We start from the raw sequence: 21,016 nt of genomic DNA on the forward strand, positions 1-21,016 counted from the left end.
CAGCAGGACTGCAGGCAATTATGCTAAGAGGTTAGAGCATAGCATGTGGCCAGCCACCCCTTCCATACACCTTTAAACCCCTTTTCTTTCTAGTTTTTGTCCTTTAGTTCCTTTGCACTGCAGGGGAACAAATAGTCCCAAATATTGAAAGCTTCAAACACATCTGTAGAATCTTCTTCCTTTTAATATTAAATGCCTATACAAGATTGTCAGCACAAGCAGTAGAAAAGTCACCACAAAGTTGCAAAAATCCTGTTTACCCTGTAGGGGAAAATAGAGGAACTGTTCCCCAAAGGTGAAATAAAACGGTTAAGCCAAAACATTATTAATTATGCAGGTAAAACAAAATTATATTACTTTATATTATATTACAAAATTATATTACAAAATTATATTTTATATCTATTACATTTAAGGAGCACAACATAGGAAAAATGATGCATAAGACCACAAAGAAAACGCAGGCATAGTTACCATCACAAACATCTTGACTATTGCACTTGATGTCATAATATCTATATCACAGATGTACATAGTCTTATACCTCCATTACCAGGCAATATTCATTTCTCTCTACCCTATATAAAATGTTAATCTTGCTGCCCTATGTATTAAAAAGGTTAAGATAACTTCTAAAATATAATGTCTTGTTTACACACAAGTTTTAAAATATCTACATATTAAATGGGGAACATCCTCCCCTCAGAAGCACAACTTTACTTCAGTACTTCTCTGCGGTCCTATGAGTATATTTAGTCAAAGATGGTGTAAAAACAAGAAATATTTTTAGAGTTGATATTTTAAACTTTTTTGTAATACTTAGGCAGATGTATCAAGTTTACCCATATCACAGACTATCTTCAGCAATTGGACTGAAGTAACTTCAGAACTGTTCTTCAACCAGGAGGAAGACAGAAGACTTGTCCTCCTGACTCCAGGCTTTTCTACCTCATGCCCAGCCCAGCTACTCACACTGTGTACTTAGCTCTTTATTTGTCCTCTAATCCCTTCGCTGCCCAGTAACAATCTGCATTTTAACAAACAGTATATTGCATAATGCACCTTATTTTAAGCATTCATTGCTGTATCAATGTACAACTCTACTTTTCAAAGTTTTGTAATAAAAACGCTTTATCCTGGATTATTATAAAGATAAGAAACTTACCTTACTACCCCTTGCCTTCACAGGAAGCAAAAATGGGAAAATGAAGAAAGAGAAAATAAAAATTAGTATATATTTAAGCAGTTTTTTAAAATTTTTGAACAGAACAGAATTGCAGTAATATTATAGCAGAAATCTGGGCTAAAAATAAAAAATGAATGCAGTGGATCAAATTCTGTTTCCATTACTCCTCCAGCCTCCCTAATTAGAAGGTTTTGGTCCTAACCTTTTAGGCCTTGATCCAATGTCCATTGAAATCATGAGAATCTTTACACTGACTTCATTGGGAGCTGGATCAGCACTTTGCTTACAATGCTGTAAAACTTATTGCATTTGTACTTTTGACAAGGGATCCAAATTAAGTTTGCATGGATAATCTTAATTATGGTATATCCTTATTTTTGAGTGCTTGAATTCAACTTTTATGTATATTAAGTATAGTTTTTCTGTATGTAAGTTCCTAAGTGTTTAAAAAAGCAAACTGAAAAAAAAAATTCATCATGTGGATTCTTCTAACCCCCAAATCTCCACACATACATATCATCAGCTAGGTTGGGACATTTAGATCCATAGTCCAACTCCAGATCATTACCACTTTCATTCAGGGAGTAACTAATAGTAGTTGCAGGCTGTTATCCTCTAGCTGGACCAACCACTAGAGACTAATATGGCATACACCCATAACAATAGGTATCACTACCACTTTTTGCCTATAATAAATATTTTATAGGGCTCAAAACAGGACATGATATTAACAAAACACAGACAAATGAACATATTATCCAAGAAATTACTCAAATGTTATCATTTACATAGGCCATTTATGCATTTTTTAATTCCTTCCATTTATAAAAATGGAGGCATGATCTAGATGTAAATAATTGTCTGGTAATCAAAAATGTTTCAAAAGCAGTACTGATTTAAAATGTGTTAGCTCTCTATGCATTTAATGCATCAATGTAATTATGTTTTATTATAAAATATATCTGCTACTTTTTTTAGCTACATATAACTTCAATTTAGAAATTACCTTTCATCTAGTGATGGCTCCTTTTGTTGCAGATGAGGCTTAATTCCAAACATTGGTCTGATGTTTGTTGATAAGGCTTTGATGGTGTAATTAATTTCATTCTCTCGTGTCACATCACTGTCATAACCTAATAAAATCAATACAGTAAACAGGACTAAGAGAAGAAGGAAGTGAAAAATAATAAATAATTATTTTATTTCTGTAGCATCCCTTCTGCAGGAGCACTGGGAAATCAAATAAAAAGTAATACAATATACATGTAATTAAATGCCACCTTCTTAGACAGACAAGGTGGTTGAGGTAATATCATTTATTGGACCAACTTCTGTTGGTGAGAGAGACAAGATTTTGAGCTTACACAGAGCTCTTCTTGTATCTCTAATATCCTGGGACATAGAAGGATTTCAAAGGGCAGTAATTTCTACCACCATAGGGCAGCAGTGGGCAACCTGCCATGGGGTCTTCCATGCCAAACCTGCAATTGTCTGCTACTAAAGGAGCAAATAAAGATGTAAAACTAAATTACTCAGATTATGTATAGTTATTTCTATGTTGCCTTTTTAAATGTTTTTGAACAGCTATTCCCTGAAACTTGTAAACGTTATGGCCAACTTGATATCAAGTTCAAATAAAGAGCATGTCATGGGAGAAGCTTGACTGGGAATATTATCCCTATGGCTTGGTTAGCAGATGTATGAACTGCTATAAAGAAAGTCCTTGTAACATCATGATTTCTTACGCTGGCAGAGAGATATCGGAAATGTCTGAATTTTTCTCTTGCACTTGTAGTCTGTGAATGATTTCTCTTTGCTGTAGTTTCTTTGTAACTGTAGTCTCAAGCATTTTCAAGATGATAGTATGGCAGAGGTCCCCAAAACTGTTGGGTGTGCCCCTGTGGGGGGAGGTGGAGGAATGTTTGGGGCGTGGCTGGGGCCCGGGCCAGCTTCCACAGGAGGGAAGGGGAAGGGAGCACCACCCAGCTCTGCTCCTGGCCCCGTTCCCTTCCCTCCGTCTGCGTCCCCACCTCCCAGCCTTGGCTCCCGGGGGCGGGGAAAGGATGTGGATAGGAGTAAGGGGGGGAGAGAGGTAAAAAGTTTGGGGACCACTGTACTATGGTTAGTTTAGATATCTGTCTCACCAGAAAAATAACAGAAAAATAAAAAGTGGTGGGCCAGTGCCTGTACAACTTACTAAAGTGAAATGTCAATTTAAGTGAATTGGACCCAGATTTTTTACGAAGTCTCATTTAACACACATCCACAGACACACCCCTTCAGAATTCTTTGGTGTTATCAGATCAAGACTTGTCACACATTTTAAAAATCACAGGTCCCATAGAATAGTAGTTTAGTTGTTGATGTATGTGTCACATTGGAAAAAGTTTTGTTGAAAATTATACCTTTTTGACATTTTAATATTATATTGTTTAGGTTTTGTGCTGTTTTATGCATGTATTTTAACTGTTAGTTCAGTGCCTAGAGCCTCTATGATCAACTTTAGAAATAAAATAATGATGCCAAGATTAATTATTTTTTTTGGATTGGAGCAAACATAATAGTTTGCTATACAAATTGTTCTCCAAATTCTTGAGGCTGGGGTTCCCTATGATCTGATTCGAAAATTCCAGCTGCCTATCAAATACATATTAACTGCAACCAAAATAATGTCTCTCTCACCTCCAAACTTGCTGAGTCTGATCCAAATGCTTAGGCTCTGGCAGTGTTTTTTCTCTGTATATATGTAGACAGCTGCAAAATAGCCAAAGTCTTCTGAGCAGCCTACAAGATGGTGACAGATTTGCAACACAGAAACTAAGACCTGTTTAAGAAGCAGGGGAGGAGTTCAGGAGAATCCTGCCCAATTAATGTTTTAAAACGCCTATTTGGTTGATCTGATTTATTCCAATGCCAACAAAGTTAAATTGCCTTCAGAAGAATCTAACATTTAGGGATAAAAAAAGCCAAATCTGGCAGGGACAGTTTAGAAGTATCTGAAGATTGTGATTCATTCTCTTGAATGTAACAGAGGCAAGCAAAACTCATTTGGGAGCACAGAGGAGGTATGGACAACCTTGGGAAAATCTTGAGCACCCCTGCCTGAGAACGAACTCCTGAACTATGATTTGAATAGGAACCCTTTATAACCCACACATTCCGTATTGCAGGAAGAACTGATATTTAGTTCTATGAAATGTGATTAAATGTTGTTACTCCTGTTCATTTTAGAACTGTATGATAAAGTGGCCCATAATACTAACACGAGCATATTTCAGGCTAGTACACTTAGATACAACAGACAAGGGCTTTTTAAAAAACCTCAAGACAACCAGATTCATTCATGATGTAGATTTCAACAGACATACAAATCCTTTTCTTCATAATTTTTAAAATAAATGGTGTTTAAACATAAACTTTATTTTGCTGACTTCTTTAATATAATTCTTTATTGATTTTAACATTTATATTAGTTTCTGGCAGTTAGATTCTGCTGGTACACCAAATCTATCTATGCAATTTCCAGGGCTGTGGTGTGGCTAGAGCAAGTTCTTGGATTATGTTCCACAGACTCAGATACTGAACAGTTTGGTGGTTTTGGTCAAATCACTTAATCTATCAGTTTCCCCATGACTATATTTATTGATCTGAACCTCACATAGGATTCTATAAAGTTTAATTAATGTCTCTAAAGTAGATTGGGGTCTGAGTAAAAATAGCTATGTACATATTTTCATTTCTAAATTGGCAGTTTTTCTAAAAGAAACAAGAATTGCTCTCTTACACTAGTATTTCTTAAGAATATTACTGACCTCCATCTTCCTCAGAATCTAGATCAGATTCTTCACTATCACACTGCCTACTCTCCCGATGTCCCTCCATCTCATAGGTCCACAGCATTAGAGAGGTGTCTGCCCCTCCGACAGTGACCAACAAACTGTCCTCATGAGTCCAACGAACATTTGTTACATGTGTACTATGGGCCACATACTTCTTAAATTTTCCAAATTTTCCCTAAATAAGGAAAAAAAGAGACAAAAGTTTAATCAACTCTTCTAAATAAAATTAAAATGAGCTGCTAATAAAAGACATTTTTGTCCACTGCTATATCCTTAACCTTTTAAAAGCATATGCTTTAAAACAGTTTTACATTTATTCTGTATTACATAATTTGACAAATTCCTCAATCATCCAGAAACTTGATGAAATATAAACCAGATCTGCACTTCCAGTGAGGCTCTGGTTAAGAAAATGAGGAGCAAAATCACTGCGATTTTCAATAAGAACATAGGAATGACAATACTGGCTCAGAGCAATGGTCCATCTAACCCCGTATCCTGTCTTCTGACAGCGGCCAGTGCTAGTGCTTCAGATGGAATGAAACAGAACAGGGCAATTATCAAGTGATCCATCCCTTGCTGTCCAGTGCCAGCTTCTGGCAGCCAGCAGTTTAGGGACATCTGGAGCATGAGGCTGAGTACCTAACCATCTTGGCTAATTGCCACTGATGGACCCATTCTCCAGGACTTTATTTAATCCAGTTATACTTTTGACCTTCACAATATCCCCTAGCAATGATTCCACAGGTTGACTGTGCATTGTATGAAGAAGTACTTCCTCATGTTTGTTTTAAACCTGCTGCCTATTAATTTCATTGGGTGAGCCCTGGTTCTTGTGTTTTGTGAAGACGTAAATAACACCTTCCTATTCACTTTCTTCACACCGTTCATGATTTTATACACCTCTATCATATCTCCCCTTAGTTATATCTTTTCTAAGCTGAACAGTCCCAGTCTTTTTAAAATCTCTCAAATGGAAGCTGTTCCATATACCTAATCATTTTTGTTGCCCTTCTCTGTACCTTTTCCAATTCTAATATATCTTTTTCAATAATTTACTGCATTAGTATTCAAGAATCTTTCACCAAATATTGATTTTAGTAAGGAAGGAAAAAACCAAATGTTCGAATTAAATATAAAAAAACCTGGTTACTAACCTTCCATAACTGTTGTTCTTTGAGATATGTTGCTCATGTCCATTCCAGTGTATGTGTGTGCTCGCCCTGAGCACCACCGGCGGAAAGCTTTTACCTAAGTGGTATCTGTCCGGTCAGCTCTGGTGCTCCCTGGAATCGTCTGCTCATGATACCGGTAAAAAAGGGCCCTGCCACCACCTCATTTCCTTCTTGCTGTCTAACTCTGGCAGGGGGCAGGCGGGGGCAGGGTTTGGAAAGGACATGAGCAACGTATCTCGAAGAACAACAGTTATGGAAGGTTAGTAACCATTTTTTCTTCTTTGAGTGCTTGCTCATGTCCATTCCAATGTAGGTGATTCCCAAGCAGTTGTGCAGGTGGAGGGTTTGGAGTTCACTGGCATGCTGTTGTAATACATCTGGGCCAAAATCTGTGTTGTCTCTACCCTGGGTGATGGCATAGTGAGATGCAAAGGTATAGACTGATGACCATGTTGCTGCTCTACAGGTGTCCTGGATAGGAACTTGAGCTACAAACGCCACCGAAGATGCTTGAGCCCTGGTAGAATGTGCGATTAGAGCAGGAGGAGCAGGCCCCTTTGCCAGGTCATAGCATGTGTGGATATAGGAAGTGATCCATGATGAGATTCTCTGGGCTGAGACTGGAAGGCCTTTCATTCTGTCTGCAATGGCTACCAAAAGCTGTGCAGATATTTGAAATGATTTAGTCCTTTCTAAATAGAAGGTTAGTGCACGTCTGACATCCAGCGAGAGGAGTCTCTGTTCCTCATTGTTGGCAGGTGGCTTCAGACAGAAGGCTAGAAAGAAGATATATTGGTTTCCATGGAATTGCGAGATCACCTTTTGAAGGAAGGTGGGATGTGGCTGCAATTGAACCTAGTCCTTGAAGACAACCATATAAGGTGGCTCCGATGTAAGGGCTCGGATTTCTGAGAACCTTCTGGCAGACATAATGGCTAGAGCCCTACAAATCCAAGGATATCCGCTTTATTTCTGTGGACCATTTTTGCGGATCGCAGCTTGGATGCAAATTTTGTATCTGCATAAGGCTCTGCAGCACACAGTCACCCAAACGGAGCAGCTGTCACCCAGCCCTCAGGCTCCAGCTCAGCTCTCTCAATCACAGCAGTGGGCTGCGATACATGGCAATAGCCCGCTGGGTATTCTGGAAGTTGTAGTCACCAGCTTGCTTGGATGGAGAAAGTATACTACAACTCCCAGAAGAGAATGAGCCAAGCACCATTTTGAAAGAGGTGTGGTTGTACTTGGAACTAGTGAGCAGCAATGGTGAGCACTGTGATGAGAGCAGTTGTTGCCGCTGTCTGTTCTGGCTGGGCCTGCATGCATTAGAGCCGCCGTAGCTGCGTAGGGGTGACCAGGCCCCACACTGGAGGATGGTGCTGCATACGAAGGCCCATGATTGTAGCCTCCCTGCCCAGAGTGGGGAAGGAAGTATGGTGAGGGTGGAATGGATGGGCTGGGCAGGAGGTCTCTGGGGAGAAGTGGGAGGTGGTTAGGGGTTGGGACTTGGCACAGCCCTGTGTCACTCGTGCACGGTGACCTCTGGAGCTGTTAGTAGAGCCCTGCAAATCCATGGATACCCGCAGACAATTTTTGCGGATACAAAATTTTTGTATACATGCAGGGCTCTAGTAATGGCCACCAGGAAGGCTACCTTCCAGGATAGGCAGAGCAGAAAGCATGTTGCCACCGGTTCAAATGGGAGTCCTGTCAGCCACGCCAACACCAGGTTGAGGTCCTGGGGGAGAAGCTATTGTAGCAGGGGGTATAATCTCTCCAGGTCTTTGAGGAAATAATCACAGATGGAGTTCAAGAAAACAGAACACCCAATCATCCATGGGTGAAAAGCCAAGATTGCCACTAGTTAGACCCTAATAAATGACACAGATAGGCCTTGTTGTTTCAAGTAGAGAAAGTAGTACAAAATGAAAGGCAGTGTTGACTGTGTAAGAGAAATATCCTTCAGTGCAGAAAAAAGCAAGAATCTTTTCCACTTTGTCAGGTAAGTGGTTCTAGTGGAGGGTTTTCTGCTCCCTAAAAACAACTCACAAACTGTCCTGAGCATGCTAGCTCTACAGGGTTCAGTAATGGAGCTTCCAGGCCATAAGATGAAGGGACTTGAGATTTGGATGAGGTAGATGGCCATGGTCCTGGGAGATCATGTCTGGAAATGAAGGCAGATGGAATGGCGTTTCCACCAAGAGGTCCAGGAGGGTGGTGAACCAGTGCCAATGTGGCAAAGCCCGGGTTATCAGGATAAGGCGTGTCCTGTCCCTTCTGATCTATAGCAAGACCTTGTGTATGAGAGGGATGGGAGGAAACACATAGAAGAGATAGTCCATCCAAGGGAGGAGAAAAGAGTCTGCGAGTGATCCCAAGCGGTGGCTGAGGAAGGAGCAGAACTGAAGATGCATCCTGTTGTGCCTCATCGTGAACAGGTTGATGTGGAGAGTCCCCGACTTCTGGAAGATGTGTTTCACAATGTCTGGATGGATGAACTACTTGTGATGACTGCAGAAGGATCTCCTGAGGTGACCTACTGCTCATTCTGTGACCCCAGCAGATAAGAGGCCTCGAGGTAGATTGAGTGGGCTATGCTTAATTCCCACAAGTTAGCTTCCTGGCACAAGTGAGAGGAGCACACCCCACCCAGCCTGTTTATATAAAACATAGCTATCATGTCTGTGAGGATCAACATGCACTTGCCCTCCAAGTGGTTTTGGAATACCTGGTAGGCTAGGCAAACTGCACTGTGCTCCCTGACACTGATGTGTAACACGAACTCCTCTGGAGACCAGAAGACCTGAGTTCTGAGGGATAAGCTCCCCAGCCCATCGACAAACTGTCTGTGATGAGAGACACTGATGGATGGGGTCTCAAGAAAGGAACTCCAGCATACACTGCCAGTGGGTTCAGCTACGGAAGAAAGGAAGCAATCACTGGTGGGGGAAGTGTGACTACCGTGTCCAAATGGTGTTGGCCCGGTTCATATGCCAATGCCAACCAAGCCTGAAGAGATCTGAGCTGTAGTCTCGCTTGCTGCAACACATAGGTGCATGATGCCATGTGGCCCAGGAGCTTTAGGAACTTTGTCCTGGTTATGGGGTGATTCCTTAGGCTTTCCATGAGTGCCCCTAGTTCTTGGAACCAGGCTTCTGGGAAGAAGGCTCTGGCTTGGACCAAGTCAAGGATCACCCCAATACATTCTATCCTTTAAACCAGAGAAAGGGTAGACTACTGGGCCCAAGTCCTGGAAAGTTGACAGTACTAACTTTACATTTGTCTCCACCTGGGCCTTGGTCCAAACTTTGATCAGTCAGTCATCGAGGCAAGGGTAGACCTGAACCTCTTGTTTCCCCAGGAAGGTCGCGATGACTGCCATGCACTTCGTGAACACCCAAGGGACCACTGACAGGTTGAATGGGAGCACTGCAAAGTGGTAGTGCACATGATTCACGATGAATCTGAGGAACCTTCTGTGTCCCTGAAAGACAGCAATATGAAAATAAGAATTCTTCAAATTGAGGGTGGTTTACCAGTCCCCTGGATCCAGGGAGGGGATGATAGAGGCCAAGGAGACCATGCGGAACTTCAGTCTCTTCATGAACTTCTTGAGCTTCCACAGGTCTAGAATCGATCTGAGACTGCTGTTGGCCTTCAGGATTAGGAAATAACTGGAGTAGGACCACTGGCTCCTTAGCTCCCCTGGAAGCTCCTCCACAGCTCCCAACCTTAGGAGCAACTGCACTTCTTGAATAAAAAGGAGCTTGTGAGAAGGATCCCTGAAGAGGGACAAGAAGGCAGGTTGGGAAGGAGGAAAACAACTTAACTGAAGGGAGTATTTGAGTGCTATCGTGTGTAGAACCCACTGGTCTGAGGTAATACAGGCCCACACCCAGTAGAAGTGGGATAAACGGTCCACAAAAACTGGAGAATCTGGATCCATGCTTTGGCCTGGTAAGCCCCCAAGCGTCACATCAAAAGGCGTGCACAGACCCCCACCGAGTGTTGGGGGCAGGGGTCAGACATGGGCACAGACAAGGTTGAGGTGGAGGTCTCCTCCTAAAACCACTACTCATTCTCCTACTGTAGTCCTGCTGGGCAGAAGTCTGGAAGAACCAAGCAGATGGCTGAGGTTTGTATTGCTTCCTTGAGGGAGTCAGTGTCTGCATTCCTAGGGACTTTAGGGTGGCCCTTGAGTCCTTTAGGCTGTGCAGATTTAAATCTGTCTGCTGGGAGAAGAATGAGATCCCCTCAAACAGAAGGTCTTGTGAGGTCTGCTGCACCTCATGTGGTAGGCTGGCAGCTTGAAGCAAGAGCTTCTGTGCATAGCCACTGCAGAGGCCATGGATCGGGCTGACGAGTCTGCCATGTCTACGGCTGCAGACAGGAATGCTCTCACAACCGACTTGCCTTCCTCCACTATGGCTGCAAACTCATGCCTGGACTTCTGTGGTACCCGTTCTTTAAACTTTTCCACAATATCCCAGGGATTAAAGTCATTAAAGTCCCAGGGATTAAACTCAAGAGTGCATGCTGAGTCACAATCCTGACCTGGAGTCCCCTGGTTGAATAGACCTTCCTGCCAAAGAGATCTAATTTCTTGGCATCCTGGCCTTGGGGTTGGTCCCTGTTGACCCTGCCGTTCCCACTCATTGGCCACTGACACCACCAAAAAGAACTCGGTGGGGGACGGGTGTAAAGAAAATTGAATAATTTGGCCCGGACAAAATATTTCTTTTCTAATCTCTTTGCCATCAGCTGAAGGGATGCTGGTGTTTGCCATAAGGGCTTGATAGGGTCCATAATGGTATCATTCAATGACAATGCCACTCTTGAAGGGCCCAATGCCATTAGGAAGTCCACTAGGGTGTGGAGGACTTCCTGATCTCCTCTACCTGGATCCCCAAGTTTTGGGCCATTCTTTTAAGGAGTTCCTTATGTGCCCTCTAATCATCTTGGGAGGGTGCTATCTCTGTTCCTGGGACCGCCTCATCTGGGGAGGAAGAGGAGGATGCCTGTATCAACTAGGAGCCCTGTTCTTTGTCCTCAGCATCGGACGGGTCCTGTGGTACCAGGTCCTGATATTCGGTACCGACCTCAGTACCGGGAGTTGAATCCTGCTCCAATAGTGTAGGAGGCTCTATAGACTCAGAGGTCATGGAGTACGATCTCCTGAAATGTGATCCCTGTGGTGGGGGAAATGCCTAGGGATTCCAGAAGGGCCTCTGTGCTGGGGGCCATGCCAGAAACAGAAAGGCCTGGCCTGCGTCCACTGTCGGGTACTGCTGGCTGGAGACTTGGTGCCAACTCCTGAGGCAGACATACAACTCTGCCTCTGAGTCTGTCTCCAAAGAATCCCTTCCCAGACACCACGATGGATTGGTGCCCAGCTGGTGCTGAATGGTGCTGAAATGGAGGAGGAGACCAGTTCTAATCCATCATGGCCAGTTTCCTGTTTGAAGGTACCTGGAGTCTTGGTGCTGTGGCAGATCTTCCTATCAGTGCCACCGTTGACTTCTCCTGTACTGGCGGGGACAGTGGTACCGGAAAAGGGAGCAAGTCTCTCAGAGCCACAAATGCCTCTGGTGTTGAAGGTATCACCAGGGTGGTAGGCATCCAGTGTCTCTCCAGGGAGTCCATTGGTGCCAGACTCAATGGTGTCTGTTCCAGAGCAGAAGTCAATGCTACCAGGCAGGCTCTAGAGATCTCAGAGTGGCCTGGCATGGGTTGCACTCTACTAGAGTCTCTCTGTGACCTCGGGGTCGGGGATTGACCACTGTCCATCTTTTTCGGCACCGGTGATGAAGAGCAGTGCTGAGAGTCCTTGGCCGGCGTGGTCTTCTTTGGCCCTGGAGATGACAGACGGTGACGAGGCTCCCGAGAGGCAGAAGCAATGTCCCTTCTCGGTGTTGTGGATGGAGACCGGTGCTGAGTCCTAATAGTCACTGGGACACTTCTGACAGAAGCTGAAGTACTTGGTGCTGAGTCCGAGGGACTTGGCTCCAAGGGAGGACAGAGAGCTGCCTCCATGAGAATAAACTTAAGTCTTGTGTCCCCATCTTTTTTGGTGCAGGGCATGAAGTTCTTGCAGATATTGCAGTGCTCCCACATGAGCTTCCCTCAGGCACTTAACGCAGCTGGAATGGAGATTGCTCACTGGCATAAGCTTGTGGCAAGAACCATAAGGTTTAAACCCCAGAGATTGAGGCATATCCCGGTGCCAGGAAGTGACTAACCCCCGCAACATGGGGTTCATTAACCTGACTAACTGTTCTAACAATTAAAACTTAATTATAATAATGGTAACTATACACAACAAGTTAGAAACAAAGTCCACTGAGGAATATTTGCGAACACAAGGACGAAGTAGTTCCAGTGACTGTCATGGGCAGTAAGAAGGAACTGGGGGCACTGCAAGGCCCTTTCTACTGGCACCATGAGCACGTGATTCCTGGGGGTACAACAGCTGATTAGATGGATACCACTGAGGGAAAAACTTTCCAGCAGCGATGCTCATGGCGAGCACACACCTACACTGGAATGGACATGAGCAAGCACTTGAAGGAGAACTGTGCATAACAATATTAAACAGAGATTTAGTACTGTGTAGCAGTTGTGAAAATTCATGTTAAAATACTATAAGCATGTGTACTGCTGACATCACTTGTATGATATAATATTAACAATTGGAGAACTATGTGATGGCATAAATATATTTCACAGTTTAATGCACAACAAGGTACAATGTCATACTTATTTCCTTTACCAATCATGGTGACAAAAAAACTTAAGAGCAATATTATGCTTATATGTAGTGATAATTTTAGTAAGTGTTGACATAAGCAATTTCATTAACCAAACTTCTAATATCACAGTTAGAAACTTACTTACTTTAGCAGGGAATCGGAAAAGTTTCACAAACCCAAAATCATCTCCTGTGGCCAAGACTTTACTATCACTGGTGAGGCATGAAGCAGTTACATCTGTGACTTCCCCAATTATTGGCCAGATTCCTTCACAGCAAGAGCCCAGAACACTTGTCCATGATGCCCAGCCAATTTTTTCAACCTACAAAACAAAATTTTTCATCAATGTGATCTCAAACAAAACAAAAGCTTTTTATTTCAAAATATATTATTTTATATACATACTGTTTTCCAAAGTTAGATACATGTGTAATTTATATGAGGAGGAGGAGAAGACATCCCTTATGTATGTACATTCTGGTAATGATATTATTTATATGAAGAGTTTACAAAAAAATTCTGTATAATTAAAGCAAAGAACAGTAAATAACTAACAGATGCTTTCTCCTAAAGGACAGGTAAGAATTGTAGTATTAAGTCTCATTCTCTATTGATGCAATTTATACTGTAGTTCTTTGGTTTGCAACTGAGTTACTTCCCTACCTCCAAATTGGGAATTGTCTGTCTTTTCCCACGAGGAGCTTCAAAGAACAGCTGCTCTTTAGCACCAGTGTTGACTTGTAAAAGCTTCCCTGTAAAATATATAAATTACACGCCAGTAAGTTAACACCAATTAGAAGATTCAACTTCACTGAACAAATGTCCATTTGGAAATTTTCTGTTAACCATTTCTCACAAATTATTTGTTTCCACTTAATTCATTTTTAAATTAATCATGCGTTTAGTATTCAGTACTACTTGAGAAAAAAAGTAATTCTTCCATGTGTAACACAAAGCAAGGATCTGTTTTCTTGGGAAAAAGATGCAACAATACATTGCTGAGAAGGTAGAAATCAAACAATACATTACATGCAAGACATAAGAATCTAGATAGAACTTTTATTTTACTTCATCTAATTGCACTCTTTTTAGGTGTCTAAATTGCGGTAACAGATATCTATGATTTTTACCCATATAACATCAGCATCCTTAAGTGAGGGATGCATCTACCATTGGCATCATAAATTCATATTCTATGTGTACCAGATAAAATGAAGCATGATCTGCATGTTTAGGTTAACAGAGAGTATAACCCTTTGACTTCCAATGAAATTTAGGCTCCTACATGCTTAAATCACTTTTGAAAATAGGATTTGGCTCTTTTATAAATTTTATAATCTATAATCTATTCTTGCAGTTGTCATTTAGAGTCACAGATTATTACTTACCTCTGATGTCCCAGTCCATGTGTGATACGTAACTGGAGGCACCCTTGCAGATTCCCACTCGCTTACTGCTCATTACATTGTAGATGTCTACAAAGCTGTCACATGACGCCACCGCTAAGTATTTTCCAGCACCTAAAATAAATTAGAACATAAGACATTTTTCAATCATTCCAGTGCTTTAAACATTAGTAGATAAGCTATTACCCTTTCACTTTTTGGATCTCAGTTAAATTAAATTTCCAGCTCTTTCTGAAATAGATGTGGTGATCCACAACCAACCCCTGACAGATTAGCATCTATATCACAAAATAACCAAAAATGTCAGAGACCTTGTCTACACTTGTGGTGGCATGTAGGGTATGTGTAGCTACATTTGGCAGAAAAAGGCAGGCTGCATCCACACTCACTGCAGTGCATAACTACATGTGGCAGTGAAAGGCTCCAGATGCTCCCCACTGCTGGAACCTTTCAATGTGGTGAAGAAAGGTTCTGGCAAGAAGGCAGCAAGACACGACACTGCTAAAAAGAGCAGTGTAGACAAGGCCCCAGGAGCCACAGCTTGGGCATGTAGAGCACATGTGTAGGGTATATATATCCTGGGGTTCAGGCATGCACTCTACTTTACTCACCGAATTAGTGCCTCACCGTCTATACCAGTGGTTCTCAACCAGGGGTTTGCGTACCCCATGGGTTATACAGAGATCTTCCAGAGGTTACATCAATTAATTTGGATATTTGCCTAATTTTACAACAGGCTATATAAAAAGCACTAGCAATGTCACTACAAATTAAAATTTTATACAGACAATGGCTTGTTTATACTGTTCTATGTACTATACCCTAAAATGTATGTGCAATATTTATATTCCAATTGATTTATTTTATAATTATATGGTAAAAATGAGAACATAAGCAATTTTTAGTATTTCTTATGCTCTTATGCTTTTTAGTATTTCTGGCTTTTAGTATTTCTTATGCTTTCCCCCAATCCCATCTTGCCCCTCCTGGCTGGTTGCTTGGCCTTGCCTTGATATAGGAGTCAAGGGCAGTCTTCAAGTGTATGCTCGTATATTAAACTCCCGCCATACCCAGCAGCACTTTAATTCTCTTCTCATTGTGCTATAAACCCCATCTGGTTAGGCAGAAGTAAACACAGTGTCTTTGTTTGTCAATATCTTCATAAATGATCTGGAGGATGGTGTGGATTGCACTCTCAGCAAATTTGCGGATGATACTAAACTGGGAGGAGTGGTAGATACGCTGGAGGGGAGGGATAGGATACAGAAGGACCTAGACAAATTGGAGGATTGGGCCAAAAGAAATCTAATGAGGTTCAATAAGGATAAGTGCAGGGTCCTGCACTTAGGATGGAAGAATCCAATGCACCGCTACAGACTAGGGACCGAATGGCTCGGCAGCAGTTCTGCGGAAAAGGACCTAGGGGTGACAGTGGACGAGAAGCTGGATATGAGTCAGCAGTGTGCCCTTGTTGCCAAGAAGGCCAATGGCATTTTGGGATGTATAAGTAGGGGCATAGCGAGCAGATCGAGGGACGTGATCGTTCCCCTCTATTCGACACTGGTGAGGCCTCATCTGGAGTACTGTGTCCAGTTTTGGGCCCCACACTACAAGAAGGATGTGGATAAATTGGAAAGAGTACAGCGAAGGGAAACAAAAATGATTAGGGGTCTAGAGCACATGACTTATGAGGAGAGGCTGAGGGAGCTGGGATTGTTTAGTCTGCAGAAGAGAAGAATGAGGGGGGATTTGATAGCTGCTTTCAACTACCTAAAAGGGGGTTTCAAAAAGGATGGCTCTAGACTGTTCTCAATGGTAGCAGATGACAGAACGAGGAGTAATGGTCTCAAGTTGCAATGGGGGAGGTTTAGATTGGATATTAGGAAAAACTTTTTCACTAAGAGGGTGGTGAAACACTGGAATGCGTTACCTAGGGAGGTGGTAGAATCTCCTTCCTTAGAGGTTTTTAAGGTCAGGCTTGACAAAGCCCTGGCTAGGATGATTTAACTGGGACTTGGTCCTGCTTTGAGCAGGGGGTTGGACTAGATGACCTTCTGGGGTCCCTTCCAACCCTGATATTCTATGATTCTATGATTCTATGATTCTATGTTCTTCGTTCACACATATTAGTAAGGATATAAAAGTATAAAAAAATCAACTCAAAATTCTATCCCAGGCTAAGAGACAGGCCTATATACTAACACTTTGTGGTGACACTTTTGTATTTTTATGTCTGATTTTGTAAGCAAATAGTTTTTAAGTAAGGTGAAACTTGGGGTATGCAAGACAATTCAGACTTCTGAAAAGGGTACAGTAGTCTGGAAAGGTTGAGAGCCACTGGTCTACACTGCTAGTTATATCCCTCCTAGCTGGGTGTGCAGTGTTTGCACTATACATTACAACATAAGAATGGCCCTACAGGGTCAGACCAAAGGTCTATCTAGCCCAGTATCCCGTCTTCCGAGAGTGGCCAGTGCCAGGTGCCCCAGAGGGAATGAACAGAACAGGTAATCATCAAGTGATCCATCCCCAGTCACTCATTCCCAGCTGGGGAAAACAGAGGCTAGGGACACCATTCCTGCCCATCCAGGCTAATAGCCATCGATGGACCTATCCTCCATGAATTTATCTAGTTTTTTTTTTAACCCTGTTATGGTCTTGGCCTTCACAACATCCTCTGGCAAGGAGTTCCACAGGTTGACTGTGTGTTGTGTGAAGAAATACTTCCTTTTGTTTGTTTGAAACCTGCTGCCTATTAATTTCATTTGGTGACCCCTAGTTCATGTATTATGAGAAGTAGTAAACAATACTTCCTTATCTATTTTCTCTACACCAGTCATGATTTTATAGACCTCAATCATATCTCCCCTTAGCCGTCTCTTTTCCAAGCTGAAAAGTCCCAGTTTTATTAACCTTTCCTCATACGGAAGCCGTTCCATACCCCTAATCATTTTTGTTGCCCTTTACTGAACCTTTTCCAATTCCAGTATATCTTTTTTTGTGATGGGGCAACCACATCTGCACACAGTATTCAAGATGTGGGCATACCATGCATACCATATATAGATGCAACGTGATATTTTCTGTCCTATTATCTATCCCTTTCTTAATTATTCCCAGCATTCCGTTTGCTTTTTTGACTGCCATTGCACATTGAGTGGATGTTTTCAGAGAACTAAGCACAATGACTCCAAGATCTCTTTCTTGAGTGGTAACAGCTAATTTAGACCCCATCATTTTATATGTATAGTTGGGATTATGCTTTCCAATGTGCATTACTTTGCATTTATCAACATTAAATTTTATCTGCCATTTTGTTGCCTAGTCACCTAGTTTTGAGAGATCCTTTTGTAGCTCTTTGCAATCTGCCTGGGTCTTAACTATCTTTAGTAATTTTTTATCATCTGCCCATTTTGCCACTTCACTGTTTACCCCTTTTTCCAGATCATTTATGAATAAGTGGAATAGGACTGGTCCCAGAACAGACTCTTGGGGGACACCACTATTTACCTCTTTCCATTCTGAAAACTGATCATTTATACCTACCATTTGTTTCCTATCTTTTAACCAGTTACCAATCCATGAGAGCACCTTCCCTCTTATCCCATGGCAGCTTACTTTGCGTAAGAGCCTTTGGTGAGGGACCTCGTCAAAGGCTTTCTGAAAATCTAAGTACACTATATCCACTGGATCCCCTTGGTCCACATGCTTGTTGACCCCGTCAAAGAATTCTAGTAGATTGGTGAGGCATGATTTCCCTTTGCAAAAACCATGTTGACTCTTCCCCATCAAAATATATTCATCTATGTGTCTGACAATTTTGTTCTTTATTATAGTTTCAACCAGTTTGCCTGGTACTGAAGTCAGGCTTGCTGGCCTGTAATTGCCGGGATCACTTCTGGAGCCCTTTTTAAAAATTGGCATCACATTAGCTAACCTCCAGTCATCTGGTACAGAAGCTGATTTAAATGATAGGTTACAGACTGCAGTTAGTAGTTCTGCAATTTCACATTTGAGTTCCTTCAGAACTTTTGGGGGAATACCATCTGGTCCTGGTGACTTTATTGCTGTTTAATTTATCAATTTGTTCCAAAACCTCCTCTAATGATACCTCAGTCTGTGACAGTTCCTCAGATCTGTCACCTAAAAAAGAATGGCTCAGGTTTGGGAATCTCCCTCACATCCTCAGCCGTGAAGATCGATGCAAAGAATTAATTTATTTTCTCCGCAATGCCCTTATCGTCCTTGAGCGCTCCTTTAGCACCTTGATTGTCCAGTGGCCCACTGGTTGTTTAACAGGCTTCCTGCTTCTGATGTACTTAAAAAAAATTTGCTATTACTTTTTGAGTCTTTGGCTAACTGTTCCTCAATTCTTTTTTGGTCTTCCTAATTGTATTTTTACACTTCATTTGCCAGTGTTTATGCTCCTTTCTATTTTCCTCACTAGGATTTAACTTCTACTTTTTAAAGGATGCCTTTTTGCCTCTCGCTGCTTCTTTTACTTTGTTGTTTAGCCATGGTGGCTCTTTTTTGGTTCTCTTACTATGTTTTTTAATTTGGAGTATACACTTAAGTTGAGCCTCTATTATTGTATCTTTAAAAAGTTTCCACGCAGCTTGCAGAGATTTCACTTTTTGCACTGTACCCTTTAATTTCTCTTTAACTAACCTCCTCATTTTTAGCCTTACACCTGGTTGTAAGGCTAAACATACTCATAGTCTGACACAGACAACCCCTTTAAGGAACAATCAGAAGTGAAAACTTGAAAATCCAACCATTCTTTCCTTCACAGAGGATGGCATGTGTAATATTAAGGTTGAGATAACAGCAGGGCAGTATTTGTGTGATATTTTGCATCAAACTTTGCCTATAGGTAACAAAACTGCTTCCACTGAGGTGTTGTTAATGCCTCGGGCTATACATTTGGGTTCCTAAATGGGAGCTGAGCTCTTCCAAAAAGCTGCCCCCAATCAGCGGTGCTGAGCACTTTTAAAAATATGACCCTAGAGCATTAATAATACTTCAAATAAATTGGTCTCTTTAGCTATGGGTAAAGTTTCATGAAGATACATAGTGTAATATATCACACAGAGACTGCCCTGCAGTGACCTCTACCTAATCCAAGTGACCAGATTTTCCAGAGCTCACAACACTCAGCAGCTCTCATTATTTGCAATGGGAGCTAATCACTTGAAAATCTAGTCTTTAAATTTATGTACCTAAATATGAGCTGAGCTCTTCTGATAATCCTGCCTTTATCCTCCAAAGTGTGATAATGCATCCCAGCAACATCAAATGATAATATTAATTCCATTTACTAAACAATGATAGATATAAAACAGGAGTACAAATCTTCATTTTCCTGTTCTTTTGAAGGAGATCCACAGAGATGCAGAATAAGATGTATGTCAATTTGTTTCTTTCTAATTTCCATAGAGTGCATAAAGAAAGCAACACTATGAAGGTTTTATATCTGAAAAGTGACCTTCCTTTAACACATTCTAACAATTGATTCGATACATTTATGGAGAAACACAAGTGTGTTCTCAGTGAAGAAACCAAAAATCCCAGTATGCATTTTTACCACAGATATGAAGTTCTATCAAGCTGGATTTGATAATCATCACCTTAATGGATCACTCACCAGGAGAAAATCGAATCTCTGAAATAACATCCTTCCTGTGGTGGAAGGAGACTAGATCCTCCAGAGTGTCTGCATTCACCATCAAGAAACTTCCATCATTGAGACCTACAGCCAATGCCTTTCCATCAGGAGAAAAGCAGCAACATCTGCCCCCTGGAAGAGACACACAGGAGCTATTTACTTATTCTTTCATTAAATATTCTCCCTTTCTGGCTTACCTATTTGTCCAAAAATTTGGACAGATTAGTAATGCAGTCCTCTGTAAACCACACATTTTTTTTCAGAAAGAATACCAAGAGATAATACAGACCCACTTCCATGAAAGTACACAGATTCTGTTACTGGATAAGCAGAGGTACAACTTCACATCTGCATTACATTTATTTGTATAATTTGAATTTTTTTACTATTATCAATATTTATTTTACATTAGTGATCAGTGCAAAGATACCATTATACATATTTCTATGTTGCTCACGACAATAGGTATTGGTGCCAGTTGTTTGCTACAATATGCTCTCCTCATACCAAGTGTACAGCAAGGTTCTTCACATGTCATCAGTTACAGTATATTTTCATCTGTCAATATGGAGTTTGACTATGCAGCATAATGCTGAACACTATATACTTAGCCCTTTCTTTCCTTCTCTTCAGATTTCACAGAATCTTCTAACATTTCTAAAATGTGCTGCTCCTTCTCTAATTTCACTGCTCAAACACTGGTGCATGTCAGAGTTCTCTTTCCTGGACTACTGCATCTGGCCTGATCTCTTCCTCTCTGGCCCCCACCACTTCTGTCTGTACAGAATTCAGCAGCTAAAATACTTTTCCTTTCCCATCACTTCGTCTGCATCAAATCTGGATTCTTCCTTTTTGCTTCTAAAATACTGAAAAAAAGTTTACTTACCTTTCATAACCATTGTTCTTCTAGATGTGTTGCTCATGCCCATTATATGCCCCATGTATGTGCACCATGTGCACTTGTTGGCAGAGATTTTTCCCGTAGTAGTATCCGTT

General features: G+C 41.6%; 1 protein-coding gene across 3 annotated transcripts in view; it reads right to left on the reverse strand.

Moving 5' to 3' along the window:
- Window positions 1-21,016, reverse strand: part of EML5 (EMAP like 5) — a 326,380-nt gene that overhangs the window by 84,197 nt on the left and 221,167 nt on the right. For all 3 annotated transcript variants that reach the window (XM_038404486.2, XM_038404485.2, XM_043517737.1), the window contains exons 22-28: window positions 20,000-20,152; window positions 14,338-14,469; window positions 13,613-13,701; window positions 13,095-13,271; window positions 4,999-5,200; window positions 2,193-2,319; window positions 1,166-1,180 (exon numbers count right to left, since the gene is read on the reverse strand). In XM_038404486.2, coding sequence (XP_038260414.1) covers window positions 1,166-1,180; window positions 2,193-2,319; window positions 4,999-5,200; window positions 13,095-13,271; window positions 13,613-13,701; window positions 14,338-14,469; window positions 20,000-20,152 — 895 coding nt within the window. The remainder of the gene's footprint in view (window positions 1-1,165; window positions 1,181-2,192; window positions 2,320-4,998; window positions 5,201-13,094; window positions 13,272-13,612; window positions 13,702-14,337; window positions 14,470-19,999; window positions 20,153-21,016) is intronic.

Source organism: Dermochelys coriacea, chromosome 6, assembly GCF_009764565.3.
Source record: "Dermochelys coriacea isolate rDerCor1 chromosome 6, rDerCor1.pri.v4, whole genome shotgun sequence".
In the NCBI taxonomy this organism is placed as follows: Eukaryota; Metazoa; Chordata; order Testudines; family Dermochelyidae; genus Dermochelys; species Dermochelys coriacea.